The 23006-nt window shown below is 32.0% G+C and overlaps 2 protein-coding genes across 2 annotated transcripts in view; one reads left to right on the top strand and one right to left on the bottom strand.

The window, feature by feature from the left end:
* Positions 1 to 17407, bottom strand: part of LOC145248362 (putative RNA polymerase II subunit B1 CTD phosphatase RPAP2) — a 38912-nt gene extending 21505 nt beyond the window's left edge. The window contains exons 1-5 of the mRNA XM_080110285.1: positions 17263 to 17407; positions 13470 to 13581; positions 6028 to 6126; positions 1269 to 1334; positions 83 to 204 (exon numbers count right to left, since the gene is read on the bottom strand). Of these exons, the coding sequence (XP_079966411.1) occupies positions 83 to 204; positions 1269 to 1334; positions 6028 to 6126; positions 13470 to 13581; positions 17263 to 17330 (467 nt within the window). The 5' untranslated portion in view covers positions 17331 to 17407. The remainder of the gene's footprint in view (positions 1 to 82; positions 205 to 1268; positions 1335 to 6027; positions 6127 to 13469; positions 13582 to 17262) is intronic.
* A 459-nt stretch (positions 17408 to 17866) lies between these two features.
* Positions 17867 to 23006, top strand: part of LOC145248363 (general transcription factor 3C polypeptide 5-like) — a 356244-nt gene continuing 351104 nt past the window's right edge. The window contains exon 1 of the mRNA XM_080110286.1: positions 17867 to 18186. Coding sequence (XP_079966412.1) covers positions 18001 to 18186 — 186 coding nt within the window. The 5' untranslated portion in view covers positions 17867 to 18000. The remainder of the gene's footprint in view (positions 18187 to 23006) is intronic.

The following is a 23006-nucleotide window of genomic DNA, read 5'->3' as shown; positions in this document are numbered from 1 at the left end:
GAAGAAGCTCAGGCGAAAAAATAGTTGCTAAAATGAGAATAGTAGTATAAACAAACAGGTGCTTATTCAGATTAGCACTTACGTTTCAGTGTCTGGCAGAAGAAACTTTGCTGGCTGTTCCAATTCTCGTGTCCACAGCAAAGATGTGAGAATTTGTTTTTCAAATATTTTGGATTGTTTAAAACATTTACTGCTGCAGAAGTTCTGAAATAAGAGGGAAACTCTTATAAAGTATAAAATGTTAATGAAAAAATTGTTGAAAATGTTTCATTAGATTTATTTTATGCTTACAAATATTAATAAGGTGTTTTTGTTAATTTAGAAAGATTTGTATTTACAAATATTAATAAGATTTTGGGTTTTGTTTTATAATCCACAGCGATATGAAAAAGTGGTCAAAGATTCAAATATATAAAAAATAAATGTAAACAAAGGCAAGTTACTCTTCTATCTGTAGAGCATTTTACTGGTTTTACTCACTTTAAAACATTTAATTGGTTCGAAAAACATATAGTGTCTAATTTTGGGTGTGAACAAGAAAAATGACACCTAAATATGTAACGGTTCAATAATGACTTAAAAAATAAAAAAAATTATACTGTTAGTAACCCAGCCAATATATGTCATGGTAACATATAATGGATGGGTTTCTAATAGCATTTTATATTAATTTTTTACTTTTAAGTCATTACTGAACTATTACATATTTAGGTGCCAGCTCGCCACCATTTTTCTTGTTTGCATCTAAAAACCAATTTTATTAAGGTAATGTTCATTTAATCTATTTATAAAATTATTGGCTGTAAATAGCTTCACTTTTAATACATGACGTTTTGCTAAGAATTTAAAAGCCACAATTTACTTTTTGACAGTTTAAATCTTTTCAAATTCCTTCCAAATTATTAAGTATTATTATGAAGTAAATCAATCTTTTTTTTTCAACTTTGATTAAAAAAAAAGATTAAAATGTCTGACTTGTTTACCAAAATAAACCAAAATGGATTATAGTAGATTTAATTTCTGAAACTAATTTTTCAAATAGGATTTTAAAAAGTTTGTTTTATTTAATGCCTTTTTGACTTCAATAAATATTTGATTAATAGGAAATAATAGGAATGTGAGCGATGGTACATATAACTCTAATCGAAAAAATGTGTGATCAAAAATATCCAGCACATGGCGATACGTACACTGAATTCATAAAACAATGTGTTGGAGTAAATAAATTTTTTAGGTCATAATTTGTTAAAAATATTTCAATTATTTACCTTTTTCTCTGTGATGTCGTAAACTTTGTTTGTTTTTGTAGATATTTGGTATTTCTGCTTGGTTACCTGAAAAATAACAAATTATCTAATTATTAGTCGCAGCTGAAAATTGTTTATCTGTAAACTATGGAAATAAAAATGAGAGAAATACTCTTCAAAGATTGATAACATTATACCATAATTTTACAAAGTTAAAACTATTTCAAGACATTTGCGTTTGTTGTTAAACTGTCCAGTTAAAACGTTTGACTGTTTTGTTTTATGGTATATCAATCCTTTTGGGTTATTTAATGCCAAATGTAATTTTGGAAAAAGATTTTATGCTTCAAGTTCTAAACATATTAAAATATTTATTTGTGATGTTTAGTTTGGTTATTTTGTTTTATGTCATATCAACCATTTTCAGGCTATTTAATAGAGAATTCAGTAATTTTGATGAAAGTTTTTATCTTAATATCTTAAAATATTTATTTAGGATATTTGGATTGGTTGTTTTGTAGAGGAAAATTGTTATGTTTGACTTTGCAGAACATGATTTAGTTTTGCAAAGGGAAGTAAAACAAAAACAAAAAAGGACAATAATATCAATGCTTGGTAGATTTTAGATCAGAAAGCTAGTATCTTCAGACAGCTTTATCCGGTAGCACCAGTTTTTTTTTTTTTTTTTTTTTTACACAGTGATCACCACTTATCAAGGCCCGGAAGCCACTCAGGGATAAGGGTTATTGCAAGTACCAGTTCCAGTAAAAAGGAATTTTAAGGAAGATACAAGCAATAAAGAATAAATAAATTAAATATAAATGAATTGCAGAAAAGATAAAATAATAAAATTAATAAGAAAAACAAAGACAAAAACAGACAAAAAAAAACAAAATTTCAAAAGTCAGGTAGAAGGATCTGTTCATGGTAAGAAAAGTTTGGAATACAGTACACCTTTGAGATGTAAAACATTTTTGGTACAACTACACTCCAACAGCGAAATTTGAAAGTTTTAATATTGAATTTCAAGACAAACCAATGATCTCTACTTAACTGTCATGTTACAGTAATGAACAGATATAATTACAAAAATAATAATGCAGAAAAAAATTATTAAAGAAGACATTATTAGTTATTAGCGAAAATAAAATGTTTATATATCATTTTTTTATTGAAATCCTTTGAGGTAATTTGTTTTTTTATTTGTGAACTGTTATCCTCATCTTCATAGTTGTTGTTGTTGCTTTATTAACAGCAAATATGAAGATGAGGATAACAGTTTGCAAATAAATAAATAAATAATAAAATGTTTGGATAAAAAAAAAAACACCAGAGAGTTTAAAAGGGAGATAAATAGCATGTAACTATTACCAATTTGTTTATAAATCGTTCGTTAACAATCATTACTTCCCTTGTTATTATCTTGCTTGTTTCCTAAAAACATGGCGAGAGTTTTTTATGAGAGTTTTTTTTTTATATAATGCAGTAATATTTAAGTACTTCTAACATCCCAATTAATTTGATATCATTGCTTTTAGTTGAAACTGACAAAAAAAAAGTCAGTAGATACCATTGTTTTTTTTTTAATCGATTTTTTTGTTTTCCAAATTTCACTATTATAGTGTAGTTGGACTACATATTTTTTTTTCGAGAAATTTGGTCACATCTTTGAAAACATTATTATAACAAGGTTAATTTGGAAATTAGGAAAGCCAATGTTATATAATTTTTTATTAAATGATGAAAATAATTATTCGGTGCTAATGCGCTTACTGATCTGCGCTATTTTTTAAATTGTATTTCCAAGTTTTATTAAAGTTTTATTATGTGTTTTTTTTTATTCAATTGTAAGGTTAAAGTACAGAATAGGTACAAAACATCCTCCCCTCTCCATGTTAAGAATGGCTTTTTAAATAATAACATTATTTCAGCACGGATCAATAAGTGCATGAGTACCAATTTTTCTTTTCTTTTCTGAGACTTTTGTTGTGAAAACAACTTATTGATAGAAAACTTTGTGTTTCTTTTTTTTTTTCATTTTGTTGGTGGTATTAACCTAAGTGGTTGACCCCTTATGGAGAGAAAAAGTTACTCTGTGTTCTTGGCGGTTGCCATCAATCTGAATTGATGTGGGTTCATACTACCAATAAAATGAAAAAAACAAAAACAAAAAAATACACTAAGTCTTCTATGAATTATTTTAACTTTCAATCATTTATTAATAAAAATATCATATATTATTCTGTTTTCGAAATGTTCATATGAAATTTTTTTTTATTTTATGTGAAAACAAAATTCAAGTTGAGAAACATGTTTCCTTACTTTATGAAATAAAAAAATTGTATAATATTATTTAGTTTTCTCAATTTTCATAATTAAAACAATTTTTTTTTTATTTTGTCTAAAAACAAAAATTCTTTTTTTTTTACAAGGAAGTCACCACTTATCAAGGCCTGGAGGCCACTCGGGGATAAGGGTTATTTTGCCTGTACAGTAATCAATTGGATAATATCGTAGTAATCGCTAGTAATGGAGATCTGATAAAGTATCTTACTTAAAGGGGCGGTTCATCAGGAACTTGTTTATGTTGGAGTGGAAGACATCCAAGTTGTAGTCAGGTGGGAAACAGGCAAACGGAAGAGAGTTCCACAAGTGTGCACTTCTCAGAAAGAAGCTTTGTTCATGGAATCTACGTTTTGATTTAGGCACAGATAAAGAGTGGGGAAAATTACTGACAGTGATTTCAGCTAGACGGGTGTTTTTCATGAAAGATTTGCGAGGGGGGTACCAGAGATTGGAGCTCAGACGAGCATTTCACATGGAAATAATGATAAAACAATGACAGGCTCGCAACGTCCCTTCTGTGGGAGAGAGGTTGCAGGAAAGAGAAAAGGGGCATCTCCCACTAGGCTACGAAGTCTATTTTGTAATCTGTCAAGGCAGGATAGGCTATTTTTAGCAGCTCCTGTCCAGATATGGCAGCAGTACTCCATCCTTAGACATACTTGGCTTTTATATAGATAGAGAATTGCATCAGTAGTGAGATATCTTCTGGAGTGGTAGAAGGACCCCACCATTTTTCCAGTGACTTTGCCAACAGATTTGATGTACGTGTTCCATTTCAGGTCATGAGTAAAGGTCAATCCCAGAAACTTATCAAAACATGGAGCCTCAACTAGATGAGAGCCATCCATTTCAATTGATGGCAGATGGGGATCAGAGCGTTGATGATGTATATTAGTGATGAACCAAACGATATTTCTCTTTCTATTTTTGGTATCTTGTTTCTTATATTACACTTCAACTAGCATGACCTGTGGAAATTCCACAGCAAACTCTTTCCTATGTAATATATTGATGTTGGCATTCTGTGGATGTTCAGTGTAAATGGAAATGCCGAGATTATTATAGCTCTTTTGTTAAAACTACAAAAGTGTTCATCAAAGCCAGCAGGGATGCTCAACATAGCCCAGTCATAAAATATGCTTAAATATGATATTTTAATTTATGCAAATTTCCTATATATTATTATAGATTCAATTTATCAGATCAGGAATAATGTCAATCCCAGAAGCTTGTCAAAATATGGAGCCTCCCCAAGACGAGAGCTATCCATTTCAATTGATGTCAGATGGGGATCAGAGCGTTTCTGATGTAAAGATAGAGGCTTGGTTTTAGATGCATTAAAAGTAACCAGCCACCTCTTCCCCCATTGTACCACTTGCTCAAGATCAGAAGAAAGAGAATCAGAGAGAATTTTGTCATTTACAGCCTTTGATGTGTTGCCATAGATGGTTGTGTCATCAGCATAGATGTCAACGAATGATTTAAGTATGTGTTTTGGGAGATCATTGATGTAGATCAGGAAGAGAGTTGGGCTCAGGATGGACCTTGAGGGACACCAGCATTAATAATGTGGGCTTCTGATTTCTGCCCATTAACCACTATTCTTATGAGCCTATCAGAGAGAAATGATTTAATAATTGAGAAAACATTTCCAGTTATACCGAAGCTTGTGAAATAGGCATTTATTCCATTCCTTATCAAAGGCTTTTGATATATCAAGAGCAATTACCCTAGAAAGGAAGCCTTTGTTGAGAGATTCACTAATCCTATGAGATATAACTGTTAGCACATTTGCTGTAAATCTAGCAGAATGGAAACCATATTGCATGTCACTAAGAAGGTTATTTCTGCTGAGGTGGTTGACTACTTCTTTATTTAATATGGATTCCAGCAACTTACTTATGACACACAGGAGACTTATTGGTCTGTACTGAGAGGTTGGTTGGTTGTATTTTTTTTTGTTTTACAGCATATCAACCCTTTTCAGGTTATTTAATGCCGAATCCAAAGATTTTGAAGAAAATTTTTTTAATAGAATATATTTGTTGTTTTCAAGTCGGTTTCTATTTAACCCATAGTTGGGGCCCTAACAGGTACTACCACTCCGGGTCAGAGTGAATGTGGGAGCAATGGCAATTAAAGGGTGGCTCCACAATCCCCAAAGCCCGCAAGCTGGGGCCTCGCCACTGGATATAGTTTAAGGTCATATCCAGTACCTGTACTGAGAGGGAGATGACCTGTAACCTGAATTCTTAAATACAGGGCATACTGATGAAGTTTTCAAAGATGTTGGGAAACAATTCTCCTTAAGACAATGCTTACACAGTTTTGTAAGTATGGGAGCAAGTTCTGGTTGAAGCTTTTTCAACACTATAATTGGAATGCCGTCAGGGCCAGTTGTTTTCAATTCAAGCTAAGAAACGCGTTTCCTTACTTTGCCAAGTGGCGTTTTGCAAACTGGAAATCCACACATTTTCGTAATGGCTCTTTCTTCTGTAATATCCTTGTAATGAGCCGGAAGGATGAAATGTGCCTGAAAAAATATAGGAAAACAAGTGAGCATTTTGTACAACCATTCTAAGACACATGCAGTCGGCATGTTACTGTATTTCGAAAATTAGATCTTTCGTATACATGAAGACATCAAACTGTTAAATCACCTCACTTTTGAGTAGATTGAATCTGGTTTTTCAAGTCAACCAGACTTTTACATTCTTTCATATAGTAATTGTCCTCTGCAAGTTATTGATTGGGTTCTATTTTTCAATTCATTTTTCTCTTTGTTTTCTCTGGGTATGAGGCATCATGGTAGGATATCTCATCCACAACAAAAAAAAAAAAATAAATAAATAAAGAGAAAAAGGAAGCTGAAAAAACTTTATCAACAACTTTTTCATACAGCAATTGTCTTCTGCAAGTTATTGATTGGGTTCTATTTTTCAATTCATTTTTCTCTTTGTTTTCTCTGGGTATGAGGCATCATGGTAGGATATCTCATCCACAACAAAAAAAAAAAAATAAATAAATAAAGAGAAAAAGGAAGCTGAAAAAACTTTATCAACAACTTTTTCATACAGCAATTGTCTTCTGCAAGTTATTGATTGGGTTCTATTTTTCAATTCATTTTTCTCTTTGTTTTCTCTGGGTATGAGGCATCATGGTAGGATATCTCATCCACAACAAAAAAAAAAAAAATAAATAAATAAAGAGAAAAAGGAAGCTGAAAAAACTTTATCAACAACTTTTTCATACAGCAATTGTCTTCTGCAAGTTATTGATTGGGTTCTATTTTTCAATTCATTTTTCTCTTTGTTTTCTCTGGGTATGAGGCATCATGGTAGGATATCTCATCCACAACAAAAAAAATAAATAAATAAATAAAGAGAAAAAGGAAGCTGAAAAAACTTTATCAACAACTTTTTTATACAGCAATTGTCTTCTGCAAGTTATTGATTGGGTTCTATTTTTCAATTCATTTTTCTCTTTGTTTTCTCTGGGTATGAGGCATCATGGTAGGATATCTCATCCACAACAAAAAAAATAAATAAATAAATAAAGAGAAAAAGGAAGCTGAAAAAACTTTATCAACAACTTTTTCATACAGCAATTGTCTTCTGCAAGTTATTGATTGGGTTCTATTTTTCAATTCATTTTTCTCTTTGTTTTCTCTGGGTATGAGGCATCATGGTAGGATATCTCATCCACAACAAAAAAAAAAAATAAATAAATAAAGAGAAAAAGGAAGCTGAAAAAACTTTATCAACAACTTTTTCATACAGCAATTGTCTTCTGCAAGTTATTGATTGGGTTCTATTTTTCAATTCATTTTTCTCTTTGTTTTCTCTGGGTATGAGGCATCATGGTAGGATATCTCATCCACAACAAAAAAAATAAATAAATAAATAAAGAGAAAAAGGAAGCTGAAAAAACTTTATCAACAACTTTTTCATACAGCAATTGTCTTCTGCAAGTTATTGATTGGGTTCTATTTTTCAATTCATTTTTCTCTTTGTTTTCTCTGGGTATGAGGCATCATGGTAGGATATCTCATCCACAACAAAAAAAAAAAAAATAAATAAATAAAGAGAAAAAGGAAGCTGAAAAAACTTTATCAACAACTTTTTCATACAGCAATTGTCTTCTGCAAGTTATTGATTGGGTTCTATTTTTCAATTCATTTTTCTCTTTGTTTTCTCTGGGTATGAGGCATCATGGTAGGATATCTCATCCACAACAACAAAAAAAAAAAAAATAAATAAAGAGAAAAAGGAAGCTGAAAAAACTTTATCAACAACTTTTTCATACAGTAATTGTCCTCTGCAAGTTATTAATTGGGTTCTATTTTTCAATTCATTTTTCTCTTTGTTTTCTCTGGGTATGAGGCATCATGGTAGGATATCTCATCCACAACAAAAAAAAAAAAATAAATAAATAAAGAGAAAAAGGAAGCTGAAAAAACTTTATCAACAACTTTTTCATACAGCAATTGTCTTCTGCAAGTTATTGATTGGGTTCTATTTTTCAATTCATTTTTCTCTTTGTTTTCTCTGGGTATGAGGCATCATGGTAGGATATCTCATCCACAACAAAAAAAAAAAATAAATAAATAAAGAGAAAAAGGAAGCTGAAAAAACTTTATCAACAACTTTTTTATACAGCAATTGTCTTCTGCAAGTTATTGATTGGGTTCTATTTTTCAATTCATTTTTCTCTTTGTTTTCTCTGGGTATGAGGCATCATGGTAGGATATCTCATCCACAACAAAAAAAATAAATAAATAAATAAAGAGAAAAAGGAAGCTGAAAAAACTTTATCAACAACTTTTTTATACAGCAATTGTCTTCTGCAAGTTATTGATTGGGTTCTATTTTTCAATTCATTTTTCTCTTTGTTTTCTCTGGGTATGAGGCATCATGGTAGGATATCTCATCCACAACAAAAAAAATAAATAAATAAATAAAGAGAAAAAGGAAGCTGAAAAAACTTTATCAACAACTTTTTCATACAGCAATTGTCTTCTGCAAGTTATTGATTGGGTTCTATTTTTCAATTCATTTTTCTCTTTGTTTTCTCTGGGTATGAGGCATCATGGTAGGATATCTCATCCACAAAAAAAAAAAAAAAATAAATAAAGAGAAAAAGGAAGCTGAAAAAACTTTATCAACAACTTTTTCATACAGCAATTGTCTTCTGCAAGTTATTGATTGGGTTCTATTTTTCAATTCATTTTTCTCTTTGTTTTCTCTGGGTATGAGGCATCATGGTAGGATATCTCATCCACAACAAAAAAAAAAATAAATAAATAAAGAGAAAAAGGAAGCTGAAAAAACTTTATCAACAACTTTTTCATACAGCAATTGTCTTCTGCAAGTTATTGATTGGGTTCTATTTTTCAATTCATTTTTCTCTTTGTTTTCTCTGGGTATGAGGCATCATGGTAGGATATCTCATCCACAACAAAAAAAAAAAAATAAATAAATAAAGAGAAAAAGGAAGCTGAAAAAACTTTATCAACAACTTTTTCATACAGCAATTGTCTTCTGCAAGTTATTGATTGGGTTCTATTTTTCAATTCATTTTTCTCTTTGTTTTCTCTGGGTATGAGGCATCATGGTAGGATATCTCATCCACAACAAAAAAAAAAAAATAAATAAATAAAGAGAAAAAGGAAGCTGAAAAAACTTTATCAACAACTTTTTCATACAGTAATTGTCCTCTGCAAGTTATTAATTGGGTTCTATTTTTCAATTCATTTTTCTCTTTGTTTTCTCTGGGTATGAGGCATCATGGTAGGATATCTCATCCACAACAAAAAAAAAAAAATAAATAAATAAAGAGAAAAAGGAAGCTGAAAAAACTTTATCAACAACTTTTTCATACAGCAATTGTCTTCTGCAAGTTATTGATTGGGTTCTATTTTTCAATTCATTTTTCTCTTTGTTTTCTCTGGGTATGAGGCATCATGGTAGGATATCTCATCCACAACAAAAAAAAAAAAATAAATAAATAAAGAGAAAAAGGAAGCTGAAAAAACTTTATCAACAACTTTTTCATACAGCAATTGTCTTCTGCAAGTTATTGATTGGGTTCTATTTTTCAATTCATTTTTCTCTTTGTTTTCTCTGGGTATGAGGCATCATGGTAGGATATCTCATCCACAACAAAAAAAAAAAAATAAATAAATAAAGAGAAAAAGGAAGCTGAAAAAACTTTATCAACAACTTTTTCATACAGCAATTGTCTTCTGCAAGTTATTGATTGGGTTCTATTTTTCAATTCATTTTTCTCTTTGTTTTCTCTGGGTATGAGGCATCATGGTAGGATATCTCATCCACAACAAAAAAAAAAAATAAATAAATAAAGAGAAAAAGGAAGCTGAAAAAACTTTATCAACAACTTTTTCATACAGCAATTGTCTTCTGCAAGTTATTGATTGGGTTCTATTTTTCAATTCATTTTTCTCTTTGTTTTCTCTGGGTATGAGGCATCATGGTAGGATATCTCATCCACAACAAAAAAAAAAAAATAAATAAATAAAGAGAAAAAGGAAGCTGAAAAAACTTTATCAACAACTTTTTCATACAGCAATTGTCTTCTGCAAGTTATTGATTGGGTTCTATTTTTCAATTCATTTTTCTCTTTGTTTTCTCTGGGTATGAGGCATCATGGTAGGATATCTCATCCACAACAAAAAAAAAAAAATAAATAAATAAAGAGAAAAAGGAAGCTGAAAAAACTTTATCAACAACTTTTTCATACAGTAATTGTCCTCTGCAAGTTATTAATTGGGTTCTATTTTTCAATTCATTTTTCTCTTTGTTTTCTCTGGGTATGAGGCATCATGGTAGGATATCTCATCCACAACAAAAAAAAAAAAATAAATAAATAAAGAGAAAAAGGAAGCTGAAAAAACTTTATCAACAACTTTTTCATACAGCAATTGTCTTCTGCAAGTTATTGATTGGGTTCTATTTTTCAATTCATTTTTCTCTTTGTTTTCTCTGGGTATGAGGCATCATGGTAGGATATCTCATCCACAACAAAAAAAAAAAAATAAATAAATAAAGAGAAAAAGGAAGCTGAAAAAACTTTATCAACAACTTTTTCATACAGCAATTGTCTTCTGCAAGTTATTGATTGGGTTCTATTTTTCAATTCATTTTTCTCTTTGTTTTCTCTGGGTATGAGGCATCATGGTAGGATATCTCATCCACAACAAAAAAAAAAAAATAAATAAATAAAGAGAAAAAGGAAGCTGAAAAAACTTTATCAACAACTTTTTCATACAGCAATTGTCTTCTGCAAGTTATTGATTGGGTTCTATTTTTCAATTCATTTTTCTCTTTGTTTTCTCTGGGTATGAGGCATCATGGTAGGATATCTCATCCACAACAAAAAAAAAAAATAAATAAATAAAGAGAAAAAGGAAGCTGAAAAAACTTTATCAACAACTTTTTCATACAGCAATTGTCTTCTGCAAGTTATTGATTGGGTTCTATTTTTCAATTCATTTTTCTCTTTGTTTTCTCTGGGTATGAGGCATCATGGTAGGATATCTCATCCACAACAAAAAAATAAAAATAAATAAATAAAGAGAAAAAGGAAGCTGAAAAAACTTTATCAACAACTTTTTCATACAGCAATTGTCTTCTGCAAGTTATTGATTGGGTTCTATTTTTCAATTCATTTTTCTCTTTGTTTTCTCTGGGTATGAGGCATCATGGTAGGATATCTCATCCACAACAAAAAAAATAAAATAAATAAATAAAGAGAAAAAGGAAGCTGAAAAAACTTTATCAACAACTTTTTCATACAGCAATTGTCTTCTGCAAGTTATTGATTGGGTTCTATTTTTCAATTCATTTTTCTCTTTGTTTTCTCTGGGTATGAGGCATCATGGTAGGATATCTCATCCACAACAAAAAAAAAAAAATAAATAAATAAAGAGAAAAAGGAAGCTGAAAAAACTTTATCAACAACTTTTTCATACAGCAATTGTCTTCTGCAAGTTATTGATTGGGTTCTATTTTTCAATTCATTTTTCTCTTTGTTTTCTCTGGGTATGAGGCATCATGGTAGGATATCTCATCCACAACAAAAATAAAAAAAAAAATAAATAAAGAGAAAAAGGAAGCTGAAAAAACTTTATCAACAACTTTTTCATACAGCAATTGTCTTCTGCAAGTTATGAATTGGGTTCTATTTTTCAATTCATTTTTCTCTTTGTTTTCTCTGGGTATGAGGCATCATGGTAGGATATCTCATCCACAACAAAAAAAAAAAAAAAAATAAATAAAGAGAAAAAGGAAGCTGAAAAAACTTTATCAACAACTTTTTCATACAGCAATTGTCTTCTGCAAGTTATTGATTGGGTTCTATTTTTCAATTCATTTTTCTCTTTGTTTTCTCTGGGTATGAGGCATCATGGTAGGATATCTCATCCACAACAAAAAAAAAAAAATAAATAAATAAAGAGAAAAAGGAAGCTGAAAAAACTTTATCAACAACTTTTTCATACAGCAATTGTCTTCTGCAAGTTATTGATTGGGTTCTATTTTTCAATTCATTTTTCTCTTTGTTTTCTCTGGGTATGAGGCATCATGGTAGGATATCTCATCCACAACAAAAAAAAAAAAAATAAATAAATAAAGAGAAAAAGGAAGCTGAAAAAACTTTATCAACAACTTTTTCATACAGTAATTGTCCTCTGCAAGTTATTGATTGGGTTCTATTTTTCAATTCATTTTTCTCTTTGTTTTCTCTGGGTATGAGGCATCATGGTAGGATATCTCATCCACAACAAAAAAAAAAAAATAAATAAATAAAGAGAAAAAGGAAGCTGAAAAAACTTTATCAACAACTTTTTTATACAGTAATTGTCCTCTGCAAGTTATTGATTGGGTTCTATAGCTTTATTTTTCAATTTCTTTTTGTTGTTTTTTTCTGGAGTATAGGGCATCTTGTCAAATGCCAGACATTCACCTCTGGTAGGATATCTCATCCGCAACAAAAAAATAAAGAGAAAAAGAAAGCTGAAAAAAGATCTCTATCAACAACTTGCAGAAGACAATTGCTGTGCAAAAAGTACAAGAATCTGGCAGGTTTGAAAAGCCATGTTTGATCTGCTCAAAAGCAAGCTAATTGAATAAGCAATGGCAATACATGTAATCATTATAAACTTTTATTTTTGTTATATAAAATGAATAGAATCCAATTTTTCAACTATAAGAGAAACAAGGGGCTTCATTATAGACTTTAGAAAAAACATGGGCCAGCTCAGCAAAGCATTTTTTTTTATTTCTATAGCAGAGATAAGTTCTTGTTCACACACTTTAGAGGTGTCAAAAACTTCTTAGATGTTAACAGTCTCAGCATCTGGTCCTCTAACCAACTCACCTGATTGAAATCTCATTGACTATTATGTGTAGATGCAGTCAAAAAATGCAGCAACCATACCATCTGTAACATCAATAACAAGTTGATTGCTAGCATTAAACTAGTGTTCAAGTGTTGCTTGAAGGATATAATCAAGGCCACATTTTTCAGGTTCAGATTCAATTTGAAGGTTGTGGTGGAGGTTCAGGGTGTTTTTTTTTCAAGTTGTAGTTGGCAAAATATCTCCTTAAAGATGCATTTTGAAATTAGAAAATACATTATTTGGCCAAGATATGTTGGTTTTTTGCTTTCTCCAAAACTGTCAAAATTATCTCAAACACTTTGTAGGATACATTTTGAGTAATTACAAATAATAATGTTGGTATACACTTGATCTGATATTGTTCCATATAGAAATATTTATTAGTAGAGTTTGTATATTTAATATGTATTAAGTGGAATGTTTATTATTTTGACAGCCATCTTATTTTTTTTACTTACCATATCTTTGAGTCGTTCAAAGCTAACTGTAACATCTACCAAACTTTCTACAATCCGGAAAGCTCTTTCTTCGGATGCCACCCGTTTTCGGATTTGTCTTTCAAGTTCTTCCCTGCGGTTTGAAATGAAAATGAAATTATTGTTCAATTATATCAATTCTGTTGTGTTTTCTTGTTTTTTTTTACATATCTAAAATACGGAAACCATGATCGTATCACTAAAAAGTGGTTAAAAATAAATTTGTATGAATCAGCAAGGTACAACTTTTTGACCGGCTCAATTCTGATTTGAGCATTCGTTTCCCCTATTCTTTCTAAAATCAAACACTCGTCTAGCCAAAATCACTATCAATAATTTCCCCATTCTCTATTGGTGCCTAATCCTCAAGTGATCTCCAGGCCTTGATATGTGGTAATCGGTTTGTAAAAAAAAAAATCAGGTACTTACAGGAGGGACTACATGAAAGTTGCCAATATCTATAAATGAAAGTACTGCTTTAGAACAAAGTAGATTTGAACAGGCCATCAATTTGTGTCATTATGCACCTTACCACAATCATTTCCTGTTAACAATTTTGAGACTTTTCAATCAATCGGAATCTATAAATATAAAAGTGAAAATGTATGTATGTATGTATATGTGTTCGCTTTTTCTGTGTGTCTACAAAAGGCTTCTTTCAGAGAAGCGGTCGGTCGGTTCATAACTTTTTAAAACTTTTTATATCACATACAAATCGTAATATCTCACACTTAACAATGAAGCTCACCTGTCTATTTAATTTGCTCGATTTCGGGAAAATAAATATTCAATATTTGTCGCCTGCCGCATGTGGGTTAGTCTTTTTCCTATAACATCTTGGGGGCGAGGAAAAAAGCGTTCAGCAGTAAATGAAATCCCGCAGTCAAACTGACCTCATTAACTCATTAAAACGAGCATCTGCTAAATCCAACTAATTAAATAAATTCAAACGTGTTTCCATAAGCATGTCGCGGTAGGGCAATGGTTAAGGTCGCACATTTTTTTTTTCACAACTTTGCCTCAACGGTTCGGGTTCGATCCTCATACTTACTTTTTTTTTTTTTAACCCATCCACACACCTCCAAACACCCGGGCAACGCCGGGTACCCCTCGCTAGTCATCTATATATATCAAAGGCAAAATGTGTGTGTTTGTATGTCTTGCAAAAACTTTCCACAGAGGTGACAGATTTTCACGAGATCGGTATCATTTTGAAGCTCGACCCTTCAGACGACAAACATCGAAAAGTTGGCTAAAAAACAGTAATTCATTCACCCTCAACAGGACACACAGGGAGGGGTAGCAAAAAATCGTTCCTTCATGACAAGTTAGCGATGTCTGCCAAAAGCTTTTGACATACGCATCGGACCATGACAAAATTGATATCTTAGAAAGATCTCTTGGACGAAAAATATGTTAAAATTAGCCAAAAAGATTCATTCTGTTTGGGTGAACTGAGCCACTTCTTGCAAGTTTTTGCATCGATATTTTCAAGTAATATGCCTAGCAATCTGAATGTATGTTTAAAAACGTTATTTCAAAGGGTTGTGACATCATAAGTTGTCGTGGCCGTGACAGCTAGCACGTTAGCTTTTTCACCTCCTTTTCCTCTTTTGTGTTACAGGTTCAACTGCGGCTAATTTTCTTCTTTTTTTTTGCGGTCATACGAGCACTCGCTATTTTAATTGAAGAAATTTTTTTTTTTAAGGCTGGGGGTTGCTCAATATCCTTTGTGGGTGCTAATGCAGAGAGTGATCCACACTATTTTTTAAGTCGTATTTCCACGCTTAATTAAAGTTTTATGATATGTTTTTTTTTTATTCAATTGTAAGGTTAAAGTACAGAATAGGTACAAAACACCCTCCCCTCCCATGTTAAGAATGACTTTTTAAATAATAACATTATTTCAGCATGGATCACTCTCTGCATGAGTACCCCTTTGTATACCAACTCTCTCCACCCGGGCAACACCAGATATCCATGCTAGTTTTACAGAAAAACTAAAAGTTTATTGTTTTATTGTTTGAACAAATTTGATTTTCACCTTTTTTTAAAAAGAAAAACAACAAAAAAAAATAACTTATTCTAGAACATTGCGGAGGCTGCTGCAAAGAAGGTGGGTTCTCGCTATCGAGCAAGAAGACTACTCTCACATGAAAGTATCTTGTACCTCTACAAGGCCACCATTTGTCCATGCATGGAGTATTGCTGCCACATCTGAGCTGGTGTATCTACCACTAGCCTCTCCCCTTTGAATAGGATCCAAAAAGGAGTTTTCAATAGGTCCCACTTAAACTTTAAAAACTATCTTTTAAGCTTGACCATCTCCAAAAAACAATCGACTGCCATCTTTTATCGAATCATATGAAAATAATGAAACAAATTTTGAAAAAAAAAAAAAAAAAGATTTACAGTTTCAGAAGTTTAAAACTATAGAGGTGGGTAGAAAATTACATTTTAATATGCCTGGTAAAATTTTTTTTTTTTTTTTGTATATTTTCAATATAAACAAACTGCAATCGTGCAGTATATTTAACAACAGAGAATGTTATTGTGTTAACTGTATTTGTTCATATTTTTTTTTTGGGGGGGGGGGTCTATTTTGGCATTTTGTGCGTACAACTTAATGTTTTTACATTTCAGAATTTTTGAGATGAGGATTGATTATTTGGATTCTTTACACTACTGTTCTCATCTTGAGTGTTATTTGAACAACGTTTAAACGTGAGTCGGGGTTTGTATTACTGTACACAGATTCGAAAAAGTTGTCAAAAAACAAATATATAACAAATAAATGTTATCAAAGGCAAGATAAGTTACTTTTCTACCTAACTGGATATATTTTTTGTGTTTTTATTCAATGTAACATGTTTATTCAGCTCGAAAAACATGCAGTGTTTACCGATGTATTGGAAAATTCAAAATGGCGGCCGACTCTCTCTCGGAGATGGTAAGTTTAGGAAAAGGTATTATAAATAATAAACTAGAGAAAATACTGTTAGAAATTCGCTCAATATATGTTACCGTGACATAAGTTGACATATATTCGGTTGATTTTTAATAGTATTTTGTCTAGTTTATTATTTATAACATCTTTTCCCAAACTTACCGTGTTAAAGAGAGAGTCGGCCGCCATTTTGAATTTTCGAATACATCGGTAAACACTGCATGTTTTTCGAGCTGAATAAAGATGTTACATTGAATAAAAACACAAAAAATATATCCAGTTAGGTAGAAAAGTAACTTATCTTGCCTTTGATAACATTTATTTGTTATATATTTGTTTTTTGACAACTTTTTCGAATCTATGTGTACAGTAATACAAACCCGAAAAAGTGTAAATGTAGAATTTAGAGAGGGGGGGGGGTCAATTTCCTAAACGTCCGCCGGCACAGGGATTCAGCGATGGGACAGAGTTTGGTGTTTGGTTGATACTGGAATAATAGATTGAATACTCGTTTTAGATCCTGTCATAAAATGGAGAGACTAATGGTAAATGCACAAACCAAGATGCATGGGTGAATTAATGGAGATTTTCTTTTACAAAAGACCCAGAGAAAAATCAAGTGTAAGAGACCATTTTACGTTAAATTTACATAGAAAACTGCACATCTTACACCTCTGCTAAAAATTTAACAAGTAATTATATACAATTTGGGGCTTACAGAAATGTGATTTTATCGTAAATAATAATAATAAAAACAAACTAGCCCTATCGTAAGCATGTATTTATTTAAATAGTAAAGAGATAAAACTTAATAAAATCAAACCGTACTTCCTCTTAGCATCTTCGGACTGATTATTTTCCGTTTGGATTCGCTGGCCAACATGTTCTCCTGCCATAATGGTGAAAACAACAATAACAAAATTACAGAACTTTGGTTGGAAGAAGTTTGACCAATATATCACAGAAAAAATTAATTAATCTAAAAATAAAAACAAGTTTCAAAGCAAATATCATTAAAATTATCAAACACGTAAAATCTAATTATTACAATCACCTAATTTTATATATTTATTGAAGTATTTAAATGTTGCAATTAATTTATTTTCAAAAACGAAACAAAACAAAATATAACTTCTGTAGTTATATATCACTGATATATTCTATCTGAATATTCGATTATTTTCCCCCAGAATAGAAAAACGAACGTTTTGTTTATAAAGAAGCAGTTTCGCATATATATATTTTATCAACTATTTTTAAAATAATTGATTTATATTTTGTCTTTAATTTACTTTTTACTTATAGATAATTAAAATTTGTGGGAAAAAAAAACATTAAAAGTATTTATAGACTCATAGTCAAATAAAATATTCCGTCGATCTTGATAATTGAGAATTCAAGTTCGGAACTAAGAGAATACGATTCTCTGCTTATTTTCGAACACGAATAGGATTATCCATCATGGCGGTGCTTTTCATTTGAAAGAAAAAAAATTATCATATTTTTAATAATTAGCAGGAAAGTTTGGTATTTTCTTTATTTATTAAAGTCTGAGAAAAGGCTGCTATGGATCGGGAAGTTATTTTACCTTCCTCTTTATGGGTTCGAAAGCCGGAAGATCTTCCCAGAGATTCTGTCCCGATTGATACGAGTAAACTTGATCGCAAAATGGTCTGTATTTCCTACCCCGGCATCGTTAATAATTTGTCAAAAGCTTTGGACACTTTAGGCGGATTGGATGATATCAACACGGTAACAATAAACAAGTTATTTCTTTATTCAGTACTAGAGCACTTATTGATCCGTGCTGAAATAATAATCTTATTATTAGAAACATGGGAAGGAGGAAGGTGTTTTACTGTTTTGTACCTATTCTGTACTTTAACCTTACAATTTAATAAAAATATATCTTAAAGCTTTAATTAAACTTGAAAATAATATTTAAAAAATTGCGCGGATCAATAAGTGCACTAATATATATATATATATATATATATATATATATATATATATATGGGTGTACACATAGATTCAAAAAAGTTGTCAAAAAACAAATATATAACGAATAAATGTTATCAAAGGCAAGATAAGTTATTTTTCTACCAAACTAGATATAATTTTCGTGTTTTTATTCAATTTAACATGTTTATTCAGCTCGAAAAACATACTGTCTTTACCGATGTATTGGAAAATTCAAAATGGCGGCCGACTCTCTCTTTAATACAGTAAGTTTGGGAAAAGGTGTTATAAATAATAAACTAGAGAAAATACTGTTAGAAATTCGTTCATTATATGTTACCGTGACATAACTTGACATATATTCGGTGGTTTTTTAATAGCATTTTGTCTAGTTTATTATTTATAACACCTTTTCCTAAACTTACCGTGTTAAAGAGAGAGTCGGCCACCATTTTGAATTTTCGAATACATCGGTAAACACTGCATGTTTTTCGAGCTGAATAAACATGTTACATTGAATAAAAAACACAAACATATATCCAGTTTGGTAGAAAAGTAACTTATCTTGCCTTTGATAACATTTATTTGTTATATATTTGTTTTTTGACAACTTTTTGGAACCTATGTGTACAGTAATACAAACCCTTTTACAGGGTTAACTAACTACGTGGAACTATTCTAATCATGTGGACTGTTTTTTTTTTGTTTTTAAATTCTAATTATTTGAACTGTTGAATTATCAAAAATTTGAACTGTTTATTTTGTAAAATTCTAATTATTTGAACTGTTTATTTTTTAAAATTCTAATTATTTGAATTGTTTAAAATAAAAGAAATAAAAATTCTAATTATTGGAACAGGTTTTTTTCTCCTTAAGTTAACAACTGGGCACTTTATTGAAGGGGTAATTTTCTGCCTCGACACCGCCTACGTCAGACGGCCTCTCCTCGAGCTCAGAACGAGGCGGACGTTGGGACCATCTCCGTAAAGGTTATCCGTTGAATTATCGTTATTTTCATGGCAAGTGCTCGATCAAGCTTCTATGCCCCCTCCCCGTAAACATTTGCAACAGACACTCGTCTAATTACTATCAACAATTTCCTTTACTCTTTATCTATGTCTAAAATTAAACGAAAATTCCATGAGCAAAGTTTCTTTCCTAGAACTACCTGATTGTGAAACAATACTGCGAGACTGCTTCTTAGCTAACTAAAACATGATCGTTTTTAAGTCTAATGTAAACGTTCTTGTTAAACCGTCCACTTAAATAATCAAACCCTACCCAAGTTCCACCATTACTGATCATGACTGTGTTTTCTCACTGACCATCTGGCACTCATGAACTCTTGTCCTCGAATGGCCTTTGAGCCATGATAACCGGCGGCCCATCCCCCCCCCCCTGGAAAAAAGAAAAAGAAAAAACACATATAAAATGAATTTGAATTATTCAGACTACTGATTTCACCTTGGATATTATTCTCATTACGTTTCTACCGCTGTAACCTACATTCATAATATACGTCACGTCAAAAATGTATATGGAATTTATTTAAGGCAACAATAAATTGTTGATTAGTAATGAGGTCTAAGTGAGTTTTCTAAGGCGGGGGTTAAAGTTCAATATGCACTGAAGGTAATACTAAGGAGACAAAATGTTACCCAGTCATGACTGATGGAACAAGAAATGTCTACTCCTGTGAATTAAACAAAAAGTTTAGCTCGAAATTCTGTATAGATTCTCGAGTTTGACACAATGTATGTGAAAAAGATGAGAGGTTCCATCAGTCGAAACATAAAGAACATAGAACAATACCCAAGATGAAATGCTTCTACAACAGATTATCCATTCTCACATGATCATACCAGCATAATCAATTCATTCTTAAGATAATCTCCATGTTGGGCAAATGTAGTGCTTTAGCATTCCTGATATTCATCAACAAGCTCCCTGATAAATTGTTTTTGAAATAGGGATATTTGCTGATGACACCACACTCTATAACAAACATGAGGGTAAAATGAATAAACACATACCTAAGGAAATGACTAAAACTCTAGAGGAAGACCTCTAGTATATAGTGGAATGGGGCCGTAACTTGTTGGTAACATGCAATACTGCCAAGACTAAGCTTATTTCCTTTAATAATTACAAGAAACCTTCTTAACCACTGATTGACGTGGCTAATGATAAACTGCCTGAAAGTACTTCCCTCAAGCTCCTAGGGCTAACATTCACAGAGAACATGAATTGGAACAAATACATTGAGGCAATTGCCAAGGCTGCTGCAAGAAAGTGGGCTCTCTCTACCATGCTAAAAGATTACTCACACCTGAGCGTATTCTGTATCTCTACAAGGTTACTGTTCACCTCTGCATGGAGTATTGTTGCCACATCTGGGCTGGTGTATCTGTCACTAGTCTCTCGCTCTTAGGCAGAGTTCAAAAAAAGATTTGCTAACCTAATAAGTTCTGCACTATCAACTAAACTCCAACCTCTGTTCCATCGCTAAAACGTGGCATCCTTTCCCTGTTTTACAAGTATTTCAATGGGGAACGCTCTAACTCAAAGTACTTGTACCCCCTCGATGACAATACCTTTGACAAACTCAGCAAGCAGCAAAATCCCACCCTTACGCTGTAGAAATCCATAGATGCTGTAAAGCCTTTTACTCAAATAACTTTTGTCCCTCGGACTACTGCACTTTGGAATTCCCTCCCGGGTTTCTGCTTCCCTGACTGTAGTGACATGCAGAAATTCAAGTGTAATGTAAACAGACATCTCGCTGCCCAACTCCCTAAATAGTATCCTTACAAATCTGGTCCCAAATAGTAGCCCTTCATGACAAAGTGGCTCTGTGCTTTGGGGTGAAAAAACAGTAAAAAAGAAATTCTTCGACCTGATGTGTTGGGTTTGGTTGAATTTCATATTCAAAATAGTTCTGATCATAGATCAGTCATTGCAGACGAACAAGAGAGAGAGAAAGAGGTTGACGAACCAGCATTCATTGCCATATCTGTCATCTAGGCTTCAACCTCTGTCCCATCGACGAGATGTTGCATCCCTCTGCCTGTTCTACAAATACTTTAATGGTGAATGCTCTGACGAACTGCAAACACTTGTACCTCCCCGACGTAACTACCCCCGACAAACCCGACAAGCTACTAAGTCTCATCCCTTTACAGTGGCGATCCCTAAGTGCAAGAAAGCCTTTTACTCCCAATAGTTTCTTCCCCAGAACTGCGGGTCTTTGGAACTCCCTTCCGGGATTCTGCTTTCCCAAATGCAATGATATGCAAAAGTTCAAGTGTAATGTTAACAAACATCTTTCTACTCTTCTCCCTTCATAATGACCCCGCTAATTAATTCCCTAATAGTAGCCCCCTGCTTCAAAGTGGCACTGTGCCTTGTTTGGGGTGAAAATTGAATAAAAAAAAAAAAAAAATGTAACATGATGCTCCGGGCTCAGATGTAGAGACTAAGAGTTGTAGATGCTATCAGAGGCAACAACTTACAAAATGTTGGACAGCTGCCTTTAACCTGGTAGCTATGTGTGTAATATCTATCTTATATGCTGGCATGTGTTAGCTTTTAGAAATTGACTTGCAAACTAACCTGTCTCTGGCCAGGTCTTTATTTATCCCTCTTTCTCTTAAGTCCTCCTATATTTTCCTTGGCCTTCCTGTGTGGGTTGATCTTGCTACCTCAACTATTCTGCATCTACTAACCCACAAACTTTCATCCATTCTTTCAACATGGCCATACCATCAAAGACCCCTGTTTTGCACATATCTCCCCATACAGTTCAGATTTAATCTTATCCTGGAACTCATTAGATCTGATCTGTTTTAAGACTTGCATTGCACTTCCATCATATCATTCTCAAACATTGTTCACATACAAATAAAATGCACTAGTTATTCATAAGACAAAGAATGAATGTGTTAAATACACTATAAAAACTGACATTTCCTCCATGGCATCATTTTTGTTAAAGGATGAGACCAAAGCAAATCCTGTCTGTTCTACGTCCAGAAAGTAAATTACAAAATTCTGATCTGAATTTGCAATCATTTGTTCTTATGATGGTTGTTAACCCAATATCTTGTAATCATAATATTTGAGAATTGAAGCTCAAGGGGAATAACTCTGACCATGAAACAATTTCTCCATAAAGTGAAATATGTCTATCCTAAGTTAAGGTCATTAGTAAGGGTATTAAAACCAAATGCAAAGGTTTTGATCCTCTTCTCTCGAAGAGTTTCAAGTAGCACTAGTAATTTACATGAAAAATATGAGGGTAGGTTTTCTCTATAGGATCACTATACAACAGAAGAAAAATGATTAGTGATCAGGAATAAATGCAATCATTACAGACAAAACAACTAATTACTAAAACCAAATCTTTCAAAAATTATTGCCCCCTCCTCAACTCCTTGCAAAAAGAAACAGTTTTTGATATTATGTTTCTGAATTTTTAAAAAATGAGAATTGATAACTTGTATTATTTGGACTACTGTTCTCATCTTGAGTGATATTTTCACAACATTTCGGCTGATATAATATTTTTATAAGATACATATGGAGAAAGGTTGGAGATTACATCGGCCAAAACG

Source organism: Euprymna scolopes, chromosome 26 (genome assembly GCF_053919585.1).
Source record: "Euprymna scolopes isolate OS-2025 chromosome 26, ASM5391958v1, whole genome shotgun sequence".
Taxonomy (NCBI): Eukaryota; Metazoa; Mollusca; class Cephalopoda; order Sepiida; family Sepiolidae; genus Euprymna; species Euprymna scolopes.
Note: the sequence above shows the minus strand (reverse complement) of the source record. Positions and strands in the feature narration are given on the sequence as shown.